Source organism: Ciona robusta, chromosome 13, assembly GCF_009617815.1.
Source record: "Ciona robusta chromosome 13, ASM961781v2".
Classification (NCBI taxonomy): domain Eukaryota; kingdom Metazoa; phylum Chordata; class Ascidiacea; order Phlebobranchia; family Cionidae; genus Ciona; species Ciona robusta.
In genome coordinates this window covers 1,200,665-1,215,551 of record NC_143247.1, presented here as the reverse complement: position 1 = coordinate 1,215,551, position 14,887 = coordinate 1,200,665, and the positions used below count along the sequence as shown (strand labels likewise).

Here is a 14,887-nt window from a genome sequence, read left to right as displayed (position 1 = left end):
ACTATTTTCTAATGGGCTAAAAATAAAAAATAAAAAAATAAAACAAAAAACAGTACTATTTTCTAATGGGCTCAAAATAAAAAATAACAAAATAAAACAAAAAACAGTACTATTTTCTAATAGGCTAAAAAAAACAAAAAGAAACAATTAAAACAGTAATTTACCTGCATAGCCAGGCATACAGTAACAAACGACTTGGCCAGACACTTGGTCTTGTCTACAACCTGTAGAATACTGCCTACCACTTCCAGGGCCATCGGGACACATGCACGCTTTACATTGGTCTAAACTTCCCAATAACGGATTGCCGTAGTAACCATCTATGCAGCTGTGGAGACAATGAAAATTATTTAAGTTATTTGGCGTTGTGGGGCAAATAGTTCAGAGGTAATGGGTCCAAGGCTTGTCATTGCTACCATTGTGGGAGTATGTGTCCTTGGGCAAGACACTTAACGGTAATTAATGGGTTGTCCAAATTGTCAGCCACACATAATGAAACAAAACATAAAAACAAAGTAACATACATGATAACTGGTAAGCTGGCACGAGGCGTATGAAACAGAACACTAGTGTTATAATGACTGTCGTTGCCCCGCCACACTAGATAAATGTAATGTCTAAACAAGTCAGTTATTTCATGTAATGCCTAAACAAGTCAGTTATTTCATGTAATGTCTAAACAAGTCAGTTATTTCATGTAATGCCTAAACAAGTCAGTTATTTCATGTAATGTCTAAACAAGTCAGTTATTTCATGTAATGTCTAAATAAGTCAGTTATTTCATGTAATGTCTAAACAAGTCAGTTATTTCATGTAATGTCTAAATAAGTCAGTTATTTCATGTAATGTTTAAATAAGTCAGTTATTTCATGTAATGTTTAAACAAGTCAGTTATATTATGTCATTTTGAACAAGTCAGTTTTTTCTTGTAATGTCTAAATGCCTGAACAAGTCAGTTATTTCATGTAATTTTCATGTAATGAAATTTCCAAACAAGTCAGCTATTTTAGGTAATACCAAACAAAAAAACTTACGAGTCACAATGTGCGCCCATAGTGTTATCTCTGCATCCTAAACACTCCCCAGTTTCCTGGTCACAGGAGTCCGTATGTCCGTTGCAGTTACATCTGTAGCAGTTAGGGTAGTCGTAGTGTCCAGGCATGCACTGGTTGCACCTGCGGCCCGAGACGCCCGGAAGGCACTCGCATTGACCGCGCGCGATGTCGCAAAACTCATTTCTAGATCCAAGCGCGTCGCAATCGCATTCTAAAATAGAAAAAAAATTAAAAACAATATCGAAAAAAATTAGAAATTGTAAAGTGAAAAAAAATTGTAAAAAAAATAAATTGTAGTAATTTTACCAAGTATTTGTACGGTAAAAGAAGGAATGAATATTTTTAACTTATTATCCTCTTGTGGCCGGAAAACGACAGTCGTTTTAACACGAGTGTGTTTCATACACCGTAATGCTCTCTTAGAAGTTACCATGTATGTTACTTTGTGGGTGATTATTTTCTGTTTGCCTGATAATTTAGACAACCCATTAGTGGCCACTGGGTTGAAGCAATTACTGATAAACATTTTGCCTATACACATACGCCGAATAAATAGCAGCATCGCGCCTTGAACCTTGTACCCTACCAAAACTTACCTCTACACCCAGTTGGTCCAAATCCATAAGTTCCGGGAGCGCATCGGTCACATTTGCGTCCTATTACATTTGGTTTACATTGGCACTGGCCTGCCCATGTTTCACAAATGGAACTTGTACTGCCTTGGGGGTTGCAGTCACACGCTGAAATACATAACAGGCATTATTGAATGATTTATATATATATAAAATGTATTATATATATATAAAAAAAAAAATTTTTTTAGATGTTAAATGTCAAAAAATATTAACAAAAAATTTTTGGTGTTTTTAATTGTAGATGTTAAATGACTGATTTTTTGGCATTTCATAAAATAAAGAACTTGTTTAAAAAATAAGTTAAAGCAACTTAACTAAAAAAACTAAACAAAATAATTTATTCAGGCATTTCTACAAGAAAAAACTTACTATACAACAAAAAAGTTAAAAAACTAAAACACCTAAAAATTAACAATAAAAATACAAAAACACCCAAAAAGTAACAAAAAAAACAAAAACACTTAAAAAGTAAAAAAACAAACAAACAAAAAGTTACAAAAACACCTAAGAAGTAACAAAAAAAAAAACACCTAAAAAGTAACAAAAAAACAAAAACACCTAAAAAGTAACCAAAAAAAAAAAAAACTGAAAAAGTAACAAAAAAACTTACGTTTAGCGCCGTCATGTATAATAGCAGACATTGAGAAAAGAAGGCCCGCACATTCTTCATGGGGGGTTCTGTCAGGAACGTACATTTCGCTTTCTTCGCATTCAAGCTCCGTAAACTGTCGCGTGCGCTGTCGGCCTTCGATGGTACCTTGGAACATGTCTAAACCGCTATGGACCGGAACCACAAGAAGCTGTAATGCAATGGTTCTTAAACTTTTTGTGTGTTTTAGCATTTAAAAAAGGAGGCTTATCCGATTTACCCCTAATATGTAATATGACGCTCAGTTATTAAAAGCGAAAGCAGCTAATTACAGCAATTATATTTAATGCGACGAATGCGCTTTCTTTTTGGCAACGAGTTTAATGTCTGGTAAAGTACTGCAATTGGCACAATTTTTCTGTCGCATTAAAATATGTGGATTTTGATTGGCAGCTCATTTACCCTCTTATACAAGGAAGTTTAAGAAACGCTGCTAAAAAGATTGGAGGAATACCTTATGCTCACCGTCGAGTGCATACTTGTTTAGGTAATAAAGAAAAAAAATCGCCCACAAAGTAAAATAAATGGTAACTCCACTAACTCGTAAGCAGGCACGAGGTGTATGAAACAGAACACCCGTGTTATAACTACTGTCGTTTTCCAGTCACGCGAGGATAAAGTAAGTTACATTCACTCCTTTATTCAGGTTTTATACACCTCATGCTCGCTGTCAGTTTTACTTACTGAGTCAATCAGAATATCCGGTGTAAGACCGTTAGGATCGTGTTCACGTTGATATCTTCTCATATCCAGTATAATACGATAAGTGTATTCACTTTCCAAACATATAATACCTTTGAAAAAACATAAAATATTAAACATACAAAAATAAACAGTTTGAAGAAAAAAAGTTAGTAAAATGTTCAACAAAAGGAAACATTTAAAACTGTAGAATTCAAAACGATGAATATATATATATATATATAGTAGTTTTTTTACTACCAAATGAGAGAAGAAAATAAAATGAAAACTTTTCTCATGTTCCCCCACCTTACTATTATACATAGGTCAAAATCGAAAATAGACTTACTAAATGGGACGAGAAAATGGAATAAAAAAGTGTCTCGTCTTTCCCCACCCTACTATATATAATTATATATATAGGTAAAAATTGAATGAAGATCTACAAAACGTGATGAGAAAATGGAATAAAAAAGTGTCTCGTCTTTCCCCACCCTACTATATATAATTATATATATAGGTAAAAATTGAATGAAGATCTACAAAATGCGACGAAAAAATGAAATAAAAAAAGTGTCCCATTTTCCCCCACCCTACTAATTGTAGGTAAAATTGAAATATGTTGTCTTATCTTTCCCCAACCCTACTATACATATATAGGTCAAAATTCAAATGAGAACTACAAAATGGGACAAGAAAATAGAATAAAATTCTGTCTCATCCTACCCCATCCTACTATACATACAAATATAGGTAAAAATTGAAATCTACATATAATTATATATATAGGTAAAAACTGAAATAGGATCTTCAAAATGGGACAAGAAAATGAAATAAAAATCTGTCCCATCATTTCCCAACCCTACTATACATACAAATATAGGTAAAAATTGAAATAAGAACTACAAAATGCGACGAGAAAATGAAATAAAAAGGTGTCTCGTCTTTCCCCACCCTACTATATATAATTATATATATAGGTAAAAATTGAATGAAGATCTACAAAATGGGACAAGAAAATGAAATAAAAAAGTGTCCCATTTTACCCCACCCTACTAATTGTAGGTATAATTGAAATATGTTGAAAATCTCACCCAAACTACTATGTGTGGTTGGTGGTCCAGGTAGTGACGTCATCCATTCATCATCCTCAGGTCTTGTGTTACCACAGGGACTTGAAGTTGGAATATTCCCTCTGTTGGGTCGGTCTATCGTCACGTCTACGTACTGCCACATATTTGGCATCTAAAAAAACAGGTGTTTAAACCTTTTTTAATTTTTTTTTTACTAAACTTTGTATTAATTTTTTGTTAAATTTAAAAAACAAAACATTTTTTTTTAATTTGTTTTCCAATTTTTTTGATAATTTTTGTTAAATTTGAAAAAAAAATATTTATTTTTTTATTGTGGGTGATAATGTAATGTCAATCTACTGAAACACATTATAGATATAATACATTTATATATACAATACATTTATATATATAATACAGAATTTTACTGGCATATTTTTGCCCATTTGCTTTTATAATTATGTTTAAAATTTACAATAAATATATTTATTACATCCACACTTTTGTTTTTTATGTTTTTTATTTCTTCATTAGGAAAAGTAGATGTACTTATAACTGTTTTATTTTTACAATAATGTTACTTTTTGGTATTTTATCAATTTTTGTATACACACACACACATACATATATATGTATTATATATATTACATTCATTTTTTCCTATTTTCTGTCCATTATAAAAAATAAATACCCATACACACACACCTATATAGATATAATATATATATGTAGTGGTGAAGCCAGAAAAAAATAAGGGGGGGGGTTTAATAAAAAAAAATTCAATTTTTTTTTTAAGTAATTTTTTGGGGGGGGTTTATAAGGGGGGGTCGCGACACTTCAAACCCAGAAAAAAGCCAGAAAAAAATAGGGGCGACACTCTAAACCCAGGTAAAGCCAGAAAAAAATAAGGGCGGTTTTTTTCAAAAAAATTTCATTTTTTTTTTTTTTTTTTTTTTTTTTTAATCAATTTTTTTGGGGGGTTTATAAGGGGGGGTCGCGACACCCTAAACCCCCCCCCTGGGTGCGCCACTGTATATATATATATATTAATAAAACTTACTGTAGACTGGTATCTAAGCACTAGATTGTAATCCATTGATTTCGGCAAGTTATTGACGGTGAATATAATAACGCCTTCTTCTTGTACGAGCATGAACCCGTCACCTGTCCATGTGAGCGGTGGAACGTGCTTTCGCTTGTCTGCAAATGCACCCTGAGAAAAAACAGATAATTAAATTTTTAATTTTTTAATAAAAAAAATATTTTTAATTTTTTTTAATTTTTTGAAAAATATATATTTTTATATCTTGTTGTTTAAAAATTGAAGAATATAAAAATAAAATCGCAAAAAGTAACGACAAAATAGAAACATGAAAAATTACTTATTTGAAAATTAAAAAATGAGGCATTTTTGGGTAATAGGTATTTCTAACAATAAATGGCAAAAAAAGCTAGAAAAAAATAAACTAACCAACACAAAATATGAAAAAAATCCCAAACAAAGAAAAAAAAAAAAAATCAAAATCAAACAAATTTAAAAAAAAATATTTTTACTTTTTGAATTTCTGCATCTTCAGCTTCGTACAAATAATAATCCAGCCCTGGCAGAAAATTTCCGGAAATCACCGAATCGCATCTTCTGTGGTTAATGTTAGGACGACAATTGCATTGTCCAGACGCTTGATTACAATCGTTATCATATGCGCCACCAATATCACAATCACACTCGTTACACCCATGTGGTATCGCACTCATTCCCCAGGTTTGTGGCTAAAAAAAAATTGGTTAATTTTTTTTTATAAAAATATTTTTTTTTAACTGTAAATGTGTTTTAACAACTGTTGTTTTGTCGCTATATCCTGTTTTTTCGTTTAAAATATTTCTAAATTAAGTTATTTTTTGTTTCTATTAGAAGTTTAACTTGATAATAATTAAACATAAATGGTTCGTTTGTCTGCTAGGTGTAGTGACCACGCTTATTTTCTTCCAATTAAATGTAAATATGTTTTAACTGTAAGCGCGTTTTAACAACTGTTGTTTTGTCGCTATATCCTGTCTTTTCGTTTAAAATATTTCTAAATCTTCGCTACCGTAATCGAAGATACGAATAAAGTTATTATTATTATATTTTAAACTATTTTTTCTATTCTTTTTTAACTTAAATTTTCAAATATTAGATCTAATTGATTTATAAAAACAATAAATATATTTTTTGTACAATTTTTTTATTTAAACTTAAATATTCTATAAAAAAAAACTAAAAAAGTAGACGCAATAAAATCTAACACTAGAAAAAATACTAAATTTAAAAAATAAACGTAATCAAATTAGAATGATATTTTACAGAATTGAAAATAGCTATTAAACTAAAAAAGTATCTAAAAATATATTTCGGCATCAAAAATCTAACACTAGAAAAACGGTAAACTAAACAAATAAACACAATCAAATTAGAATGATATTTTACGGAATAGAAAAATGGCTATTTTAGTATTAAATACTATAATAGTATCAAAATATTGTTAAAATTATGTAATACTTACGACACACATATCACATCTCCTGCCAGTTGTAAACCGTTTGCAAATACATTGACCGGTCTCGCTGTCACATGTGTTAGCACCCGACAAAGTGCCCAAAGAATCGCAATCGCAAGCTGTAACAAAAAAATAAAACAATTACCACAAAAAAATCATATATATATATATATAAAAAACTAAATAAATTTTTACAAAAAAAATGCAAAACATAATTGATTTTAAAATGTATAGTCCGAAGCATTTTAACTAAATGATGAAATGTGTTACAGTTTTATTCTTCTATTTAAACTTTGATTTATTTTTCGTTAAAGAATTCTTCTTAACAGTATTCCTTATATATATATATATATATGTATATATATGTTTTGCATTTTTTTTTATATATATATATGATTTTTACAATGATTTAAAGTTAATATTTCTCGAGTAAAAATATATATTTTTTGCACTTTTTCTCGACCAAAATGAAACAACAATTGCTATAACACAAGATTTCTATTTCAAAAGCAATGTGCTTGCTTTAAAATTGCCATGTATGTAACTTTGCGGCAATTCATTTCGCCATTAAGTGTCTTGCGCAAGAACACACAAAGTAATACACCCACAATAGTAGCAGTATTAAGCCTTTAACCCCGCACCCGCTGGTAAAAAAAACAACTTTTATTCAATTTTCATGGCGCTAAATTTCACAAATCTATTTCACAGTTCAACTCCGCTTATTTTCTTCCAATTAAATGTAAATATGTTTTAACTGTAAGCGCGTTTTAACAACTGTTGTTTTGTCGCTATATCCTGTCTTTTCGTTTAAAATATTTCTAAATCTTCGCTACCGCAATCTTAGAAACAAGTAAAGTTATTATCAAATTATAACATTAACACACACACTCGCAATCACACCCAAAATTCACCACTGTACCTGTACATCCATTGGGGTTATTGGCATCGAGTCCAAAATAGCCATCTCTGCACTGGTCGCATCTTTGTCCTTGTACGTACTGTTTACACCGACACTGGCCAGCTATCATGCCTAAATCTGGGTCCGTGAGACCGTCGCAAATTCCATCGTCAAGCGAGCCAGCAACGTCGCAGTCGCAAGCTATACAAACACCAGAGGTCACCAAAGAGCATGCAGTAAGTTTTATTAAAATTTTTTTTTTTTAAATTGTTTTTTTTAAATGAAAATAAAAGTTTTTTTTTTAATTACAATATTTTGCCCTTTTAGAAAAAAACTAACGATTTCTAGTAATTTTTTAACTTTTTTTTACTTGTTTTTTTTATGAAAAATTATTTTATATATATATATAATTTATTCCACCTGCATCAAAATATATCAAAAGTTTTTCTCCAAAAAAACACCTTTTTGTTGCTTAAAAATATATATTAGACTTACCAACGCAAACAGTTGGGTCTCGAATGTCTTTGCTTGCATCTTGGTAATAATACGATGCGCACTGCTCGCAGTTTCTGCCTACGGTGTTATGTTGGCAGTTTTCACACACCCCCCCAGAAACTTGGCCCGTAGCAGCATATACAGCAGGGTCAAAATGACATTCAGTAGCGTGGTTGTTGCAGTTGCAAGCTGTGAGAACATAAATACACAGTTTTTAAGATGTTTTTTGGGTAATTTTACACATATACATTTTGGTTATTTTTAAGTAATGTTTTTGGGGTATTTGGGCTATAAACATTTTAGTAATTTTTTGGTAATTTTTTTTATAATTTTGCTTATAAAAATTTTGGTCACTTTTTGGTTATTTTTTGGTAATTTTGCTTATGAACTCTTTTGTAATTTGCTTACAAAAGCCTAGAAAACAGAAAAAAAATCCCAAAGTTGAAAAAATACAAAAAAAGTGAAACACCGTTTTTAGACGTTTTAACGTTTTAGAATGTTTTATTTTATTATAATGAAATAAATACATAGCAGGATGGGGGAAGATGGGACACCTTTCACACATAATAACCAAATATCCTGATCGTGTTTTAAACAATTAACAACGATCTATGGGAGCCGTGAGGATAAAGTTTTATAAAAAATCGTTGAATGTTTGTTTACTACCAAAGTGGAGGTGAAAATAGATTGAAAAGGTGTCCCATCTTCCCCCACCCTACTATATACATAATAAATAACAGTTGCGGTCTAGAAAATAAACATTTTTTTTAAATTTGCTTTATAAAAATCAATCTTAAAGATTTCCATGAGAAAAAAATTGGTAAACACTGATTTGGTAAAAAACAGCGCAACACTGGGCAAACAGGATATCCTTTATTTGGTCAATTGAACTAAAGTTAAAGCCTTATTCCGGTTGGGAAGTAATTAAACGTCATGATAAATGAATTGAATGTAACTTGCTTTAACTATGTGTGGCTGGAAAACGTTTTTTCTGTTTCATACACCTCGTGCTGAAGTTACCAAGTATGTTACTTTTTGAGCACTTTCTTTTTCTGTATGGTTGACAACTTATATAATTTGGACAACCAATTAGTGACCACTGGGTTGGAGCAATTGCCGGTAAGTGCCTTGCCCAAGGACACATACCCCTACAATGGTAGCAATATAGAAAATTGTTTTTATCTGTATGGTTGACAATTTAGTCTTGCTCAATGACACATAAGCCTACAATTGTAGCAGTGACAAGCCTTGAACACAGTGGCGCAGCCAGGTGGCTGTTTAGGGGATCGTGACCCCCCCCCCCTTTTAAACCAAAAAAAAAATTTAAAATAAACTTTTTTGAAAATTTTTTGATTGAAACCCCCTCCTTATTTTTTTCTAGCTGCACCACTGCTTGAACCCATTACCTCTGGGTTAGGGACAGGCTACTAATCACTTTGCTACATTGCTAGATAATAGGGATTACCTTTGCATTCATGTGGCATGCCAGCCTCTGCGGGCCGCCATGGTTGGTCTTGATAAAATGGCAGACACTGTTCACAGTTTAATCCGACTGTATTATGTTGACATCGGCAACGACCATGCACCTGTTAGAAAATCATTTTTAAAAAAAACGTCAATTAAAAAAAAAAAAATTGAAAAAAAATGTAAAAATAAAAATTTTTGGAGGAATTTACTTTTGGGTTTAGGATAAAACAATTATGAAATGAGTATTGAAAAAGTCTTTAAAATGGAAAATTTGATACTTTTATAAAAATAAAATAAAAATTTTAGATATGTTTACAAAGTATTCACAGCTTTACCATAAATAGTTTAAAAAAAACATTAAAAAGTAGAAAACAGAAAATATGTAAATTCCAAAAAAACTGTAAAATCAATTAAAATTTAACAAACTTGTAAAATATGCTAAAAATAAAATTTAAAATTTCAATTTCATTATACCGTCATGCATGATTCGTACTTTGATTAAAAACTACGAAAAAATCTTTTTACACTGAAAACAGAAGTTTAAAAAAACAACAATTTTTTAAAAACAATTTTTTACATTTTTTTTATACTTATTTTCAGTGGAAAAAGTAAGAAAATGTGTAAAAACGGAATTACATGTCAAAATTTTGGGGGTTAGGGCTAACTTTGTGTTAGCATGCACATACGGACATAGTGTACATTTAAAAGCAATCAGAAATCACCACAGTTGTTAGGCAGCCGGCAAATTACGGCAAAAATCAAAAAATTTCACACAACGTAAAACTAATGCTCTGTTTACATTTATATATAACTAAATTTAACAATTTTTTTATTTTAAGAATTTTGAGGAAATTTGTTTATAATTAAAATTAAAGAGATATTTTTATTTTTTAATTTTTTCTTGATATTTTTTTAGTAGTTTTGCTATGTAAAGAGCACTAATTTTGTAGTTTTACTGTAATAAATAGGTTAAGCGGTATATATGTATTCTATGTAGTGCAAAAAATACAATACTTTATAATTTTTAAAATTGTAAAAGCTATGATTCTTCAATTTGTCACTCATTCTGACCAAATAAAAATATTTTCCGGAAAATTTGTAAAACAACACAAAGAGACTGCAGTATTTTACTTGAGCTTTACCTTAAAACTTTTCTGAACTATACAGCCTCATCTAAAATTTATTCATATTTTTTTTTTAGGTTTAGTTAGATTTTTGAATTCTTATGATTTCACATTCGATTAGAATTATTTTTCACTTGACGGTACAATCTTAAAATTACAATTTTGTTTAAAATATTTTGATTCAGTGACACGCATGCTAAATTGGGTGAATGCGTTTGAATATTTACAGTCAAATTTGGGGTAGCAAAACTGTGAGGCCATTTTACTTACTCTTCGTTGGTTTTGAGCCACTACAGACTGTAGGAAGGAAATAGTAGTTAAAGAATTGTATAATATAAAGGCCACAAAAATAAAGCCACAAATTTAAAGCCATAAAAACAAAAACCCCAAAATTTCTGAACTTACTTAAAAAAATATTGGCTTCAAAAAGCTGCCTTTAAAATTGTGGCTTTAAAAGGTGGTTTTAAAATCGAATGTTAAAATTTGTGGCTTCAAAATTGTGGCTTCTGGTTATAAAACGACAAGTTTAAATCGCAATTTCGGTTAAAGTAAAAAGCAAATAAGCAAGAAAAGGTAAAGAGGTTATTTGTAAGCACTAAGAAAAAGTGTGAGGTTTAAAATACAGGGTTTGGCCAATTTTTCAATTTTTTTATATTATTTTTTTATATTTAAAATTATATATTGTATATATATATATTTTTTTACACAAATTTATATTCTGCACAATTTTGAATTTTTGTACATTTTTAACGTCTTTAATCAAAATTGATAACATTTTTAGTAAAAAATAAAAAAATAGACCATTACACTGTATTACCACCACACTTGGTTAAAATTAAGGAAAGGCAGAAACTTCGTTATTTTTGCGATTTTTTCCAAAAGCTACATTTTACCTCTGTAGCGGCCGCATTGTCCTGCATTGGTGAAAACAGAATATGCAAATGAAAGGGAAATTCCAGTACACCAGAACACACAAAAAAAAGTTAAAAAATGAAACTCTACATTATAGTATTTATCTACATAATACTTTCTGCAAATATGAGAATAGTGTCAAAATATAAAACTATATATAAAGTGAAACTCAAATTTCACTTAATTTTTTTTAATAACTTAACTTTGGCCAATGAGCAAAAAACAAGAAAATTACTAACTAAAAATCGCTGGAACTTTTTTTGGAGGTCAAAATAAAAATATTATATATATATATGTATATATGTATAGACTTACCATAACACTATTAGTGTGTGCGTCTCTGTGAGCTCCATTGATTGGCGTGCATTCATCAGCATGGCCGTAACAGAAGCAGTTACCGCGTACAATGAGTTCATAGAGAGCGTAGTAGTATTTGTTTTTTATGTCGTTTCGAGAATCCAACAAATCGTCGCCAAGTGTATGCAGCTCGGTGAAATTAAAACTGAAAAAAAAATTGTTTAATGTTCCATGCCAGGACCCTTTATTTATATATATAGTAGGGTGGACACCTTTGTAACATAATATCCAAACATCCTGATTGTGTTTTAAACAATTAATTAACACTGGTCTATGGTAGTTGTGAGGATATGGTTTTATAATTCTTTGAATATTCTTTGTTTACCACCAATTTTGATGGAAAAATAGGATGAAAAGGTGTCCCATCTTCCCCCACCCTACTATTTAAACCAAAGATATATAATGTACTTGTACACTCATGCATACTGTTAATTTATAACAAATTTGCCACAGAAAAAGTCTGCACCATTTTAGCCAGCAATTATGGGGCAAAATAAAGTATTCTCAGTCAGTTTTAAAACATAACAGACCAGCTAAAACACAGCCAAAAATATTTAAGTAAAATTCCATATGAACTAGTTACGGTAATTTTCTGAATTTAAGCAGATTAAATTTTGAGCACTAAAATACCAAAATTTTTAGCAGTAAAATCCAGTATTAACTAGTTACTACAGATTTGTGATTTTAAGATTTTTTTTAAAGCAGTTAAACCATGTATTTTTAGCAGTAAAATCCCATAATATATGTGTATATAATGTATATTAATATATATGTATATATATATTATATATATATGATTTTTGAGCAGCAAAATCCCATATTAACTGGTTACCGTAAGTTTGTGATTTTGAGCAGATTTTGAATCCTGGGTACATAGGGGTCGTCAATTGTGATAAAAGGCTCAAGAACTCTGTAAATAACTTCACCGCCATTTGAGGGCTCGATTAGAGAATATCTACTGTCGCATATAACGTCGTCGATCTCACGGGGTGGCCACTGGTTAATTAAAAAGGTTTTTAAATGATGGTAATTTATTTATTTATCCTCGCATGGCTGGGTTAAAATATGATGTATTATTATGTCTTGATAAACCTTATGCTTGTTTTCGCAGTGATTTTGGTGACTGCTTTAAAGTTATACACCAAACACACATGGTGTATTCATACACCTCATGCTCACTGTTAAGTTATAACATGGGTGTCTTCTTATACACCAGACACACATGGTGTATTCATACACCTCATGCTCACTGTTAGGTTATAACATGGGTGTCTTCTTATACACCAGACACACTTGGTGTATTTATACACCTCATGCTCACCGTTAGGTTATAACATGGGTGTCTTCTTACACACCAGACACACATGGTGTATTCATACACCTCATGCTCACTGCTGAGTTATAACATGGGTGTACATGTTTTCTTTGAATGTTTTTTTGTTTTTTTACCAAATGGGACTAGAAAATGAAGTCAAAAGGAGTCCCATCTTCCCCCACCCTACTGTATTGTTGTATTATATATTTACCTCTGGAATTCCCGGAAATGATTTGTCACAATCGTAAGCGAAATATCTGTACACAGCCCATGTTTTTCCAAAGTCCATTGAACGTTCAATAAACATGGCAGCAGGTCGGAAAGTTTTGAATGTCATTATCATGTGTGTGAATTGGAACTCAGCTTCTAAATCAAGCTGAATTGAAACCTGGAAAAAAACGAAAAATTTAAATTTAAAATAATTAGGGGAATTTATTAGAGAAAATTTTCAAAAGTTGTTTACTAAAAAAAACAAAGAAAATACATTTTCAGAATTACAAAGGAAAATGTAAAAAAATTTAAAATACTAAAACGTTTTTTTAAAGCTAAAACATAAACTAAAAATGCCAAAAAAATGTTATCTAAAAATTTAAAACAATCATAGCAAAAAAGAGGCAAAAATATTTTTTTATGATTCCTAAACATTTCATCTTACTCTTTGTTGACCACTTTCTGACTGCCACCAGGTTAGTAAGCGATCATCCAGTTGGGTGGTGATAACATTTGAGACCTCATGCGCTTGAGCGGGCACCGAAGCATCGCACGTAAAACATTTTCGGACGTCCTTTAAATGGCTGTTAAAATAAAAACTAATATGAATGAAAGAATCTAACTTGCTTTATCTTCTCATGGTCAAAAACGACAGTCGTTATAACACGGGTGTTCATACACGTCGTGCCAGCTTACGAGTTACCATGTATGTTACTTAGTGAATGATTATTTTTTGGGGGATTTTTTTTTATTTCATATCAATTTTTGACCAAGTATGTTACTTTTTGGGTGATTATTTTTTGAGATTTTTTTTCTTTTTTTTACCTGACAATACAGTATCGCTCTCTTCCTTCCTGTCCGCATGTAGATGTAGATGACAACATATCTCCACGACCAACTAATAAATCACCTGTGCTGGGGAAACAACTGCTACCGGCACATCCCCCTTGCGCAAATGCTGTTTCAATACCTGTAAAAAATAATGAATGAATTTTTGTGTTTATGAGCAAGACACTTAAGGGCAATTGCTCAAACCCAGTGGTCACTAATGGGTTGTCCAAGTTATCTGCCACACTTGAAAAAATATCTCCAAAAGAAGAATTACTCACAAAAAAACATACCTCTCAGCCAAACATAAAGAAATGAATAAAATCCTACCAAAAAATCTTATACAAAGTAACATACATGGTGGTTTTTCGGCCATGCGAAGATGAAGTAAGTTACATTCAACACATTCATATAGCCAATAATTACTTATCCTTGTGTAGTGGGGTATTGACACTAATAAAACACGGGTGTTCTGTTTCATACACCCTATGTCTGCCTACAAGTTACCATATATGTTAATTTGTGGGTGAATAGTTTTTGGATTTTTAAATTTTTTTGTTTGTTTTTTGAGAATTCGACACCCTAATAGGAACCACTGGGTTAAAGCAATTGCAATTTAGCGGCATGCGCGAGGATACATAATGCCAACAA

At 31.0% G+C, this 14,887-nt stretch overlaps 1 protein-coding gene across 5 annotated transcripts in view; it reads right to left on the bottom strand.

The window, feature by feature from the left end:
• Positions 1 to 14,887, bottom strand: part of LOC149725647 (laminin subunit beta-1-like) — a 28,654-nt gene that overhangs the window by 13,002 nt on the left and 765 nt on the right. Inside the window, exons 3-21 of one of the 5 annotated variants that reach the window (XM_089891605.1) lie at positions 14,234 to 14,378; positions 13,854 to 13,992; positions 13,410 to 13,586; positions 12,716 to 12,879; positions 11,842 to 12,028; positions 11,508 to 11,528; positions 10,885 to 10,911; positions 9,489 to 9,609; positions 8,024 to 8,212; positions 7,550 to 7,729; positions 6,637 to 6,749; positions 5,648 to 5,863; positions 5,154 to 5,306; positions 4,115 to 4,265; positions 3,024 to 3,133; positions 2,301 to 2,490; positions 1,652 to 1,795; positions 1,035 to 1,266; positions 165 to 328 (exon numbers count right to left, since the gene is read on the bottom strand). In XM_089891605.1, coding sequence (XP_089747731.1) covers positions 165 to 328; positions 1,035 to 1,266; positions 1,652 to 1,795; positions 2,301 to 2,490; positions 3,024 to 3,133; positions 4,115 to 4,265; positions 5,154 to 5,306; positions 5,648 to 5,863; positions 6,637 to 6,749; positions 7,550 to 7,729; positions 8,024 to 8,212; positions 9,489 to 9,609; positions 10,885 to 10,911; positions 11,508 to 11,528; positions 11,842 to 12,028; positions 12,716 to 12,879; positions 13,410 to 13,586; positions 13,854 to 13,992; positions 14,234 to 14,378 — 2,823 coding nt within the window. The remainder of the gene's footprint in view (positions 1 to 164; positions 329 to 1,034; positions 1,267 to 1,651; positions 1,796 to 2,300; positions 2,491 to 3,023; positions 3,134 to 4,114; positions 4,266 to 5,153; positions 5,307 to 5,647; positions 5,864 to 6,636; positions 6,750 to 7,549; positions 7,730 to 8,023; positions 8,213 to 9,488; positions 9,610 to 10,884; positions 10,912 to 11,507; positions 11,529 to 11,841; positions 12,029 to 12,715; positions 12,880 to 13,409; positions 13,587 to 13,853; positions 13,993 to 14,233; positions 14,379 to 14,887) is intronic. The other 4 variants (XM_089891609.1, XM_089891607.1, XM_089891606.1 and 1 more) reach the window with 4 other exon arrangements.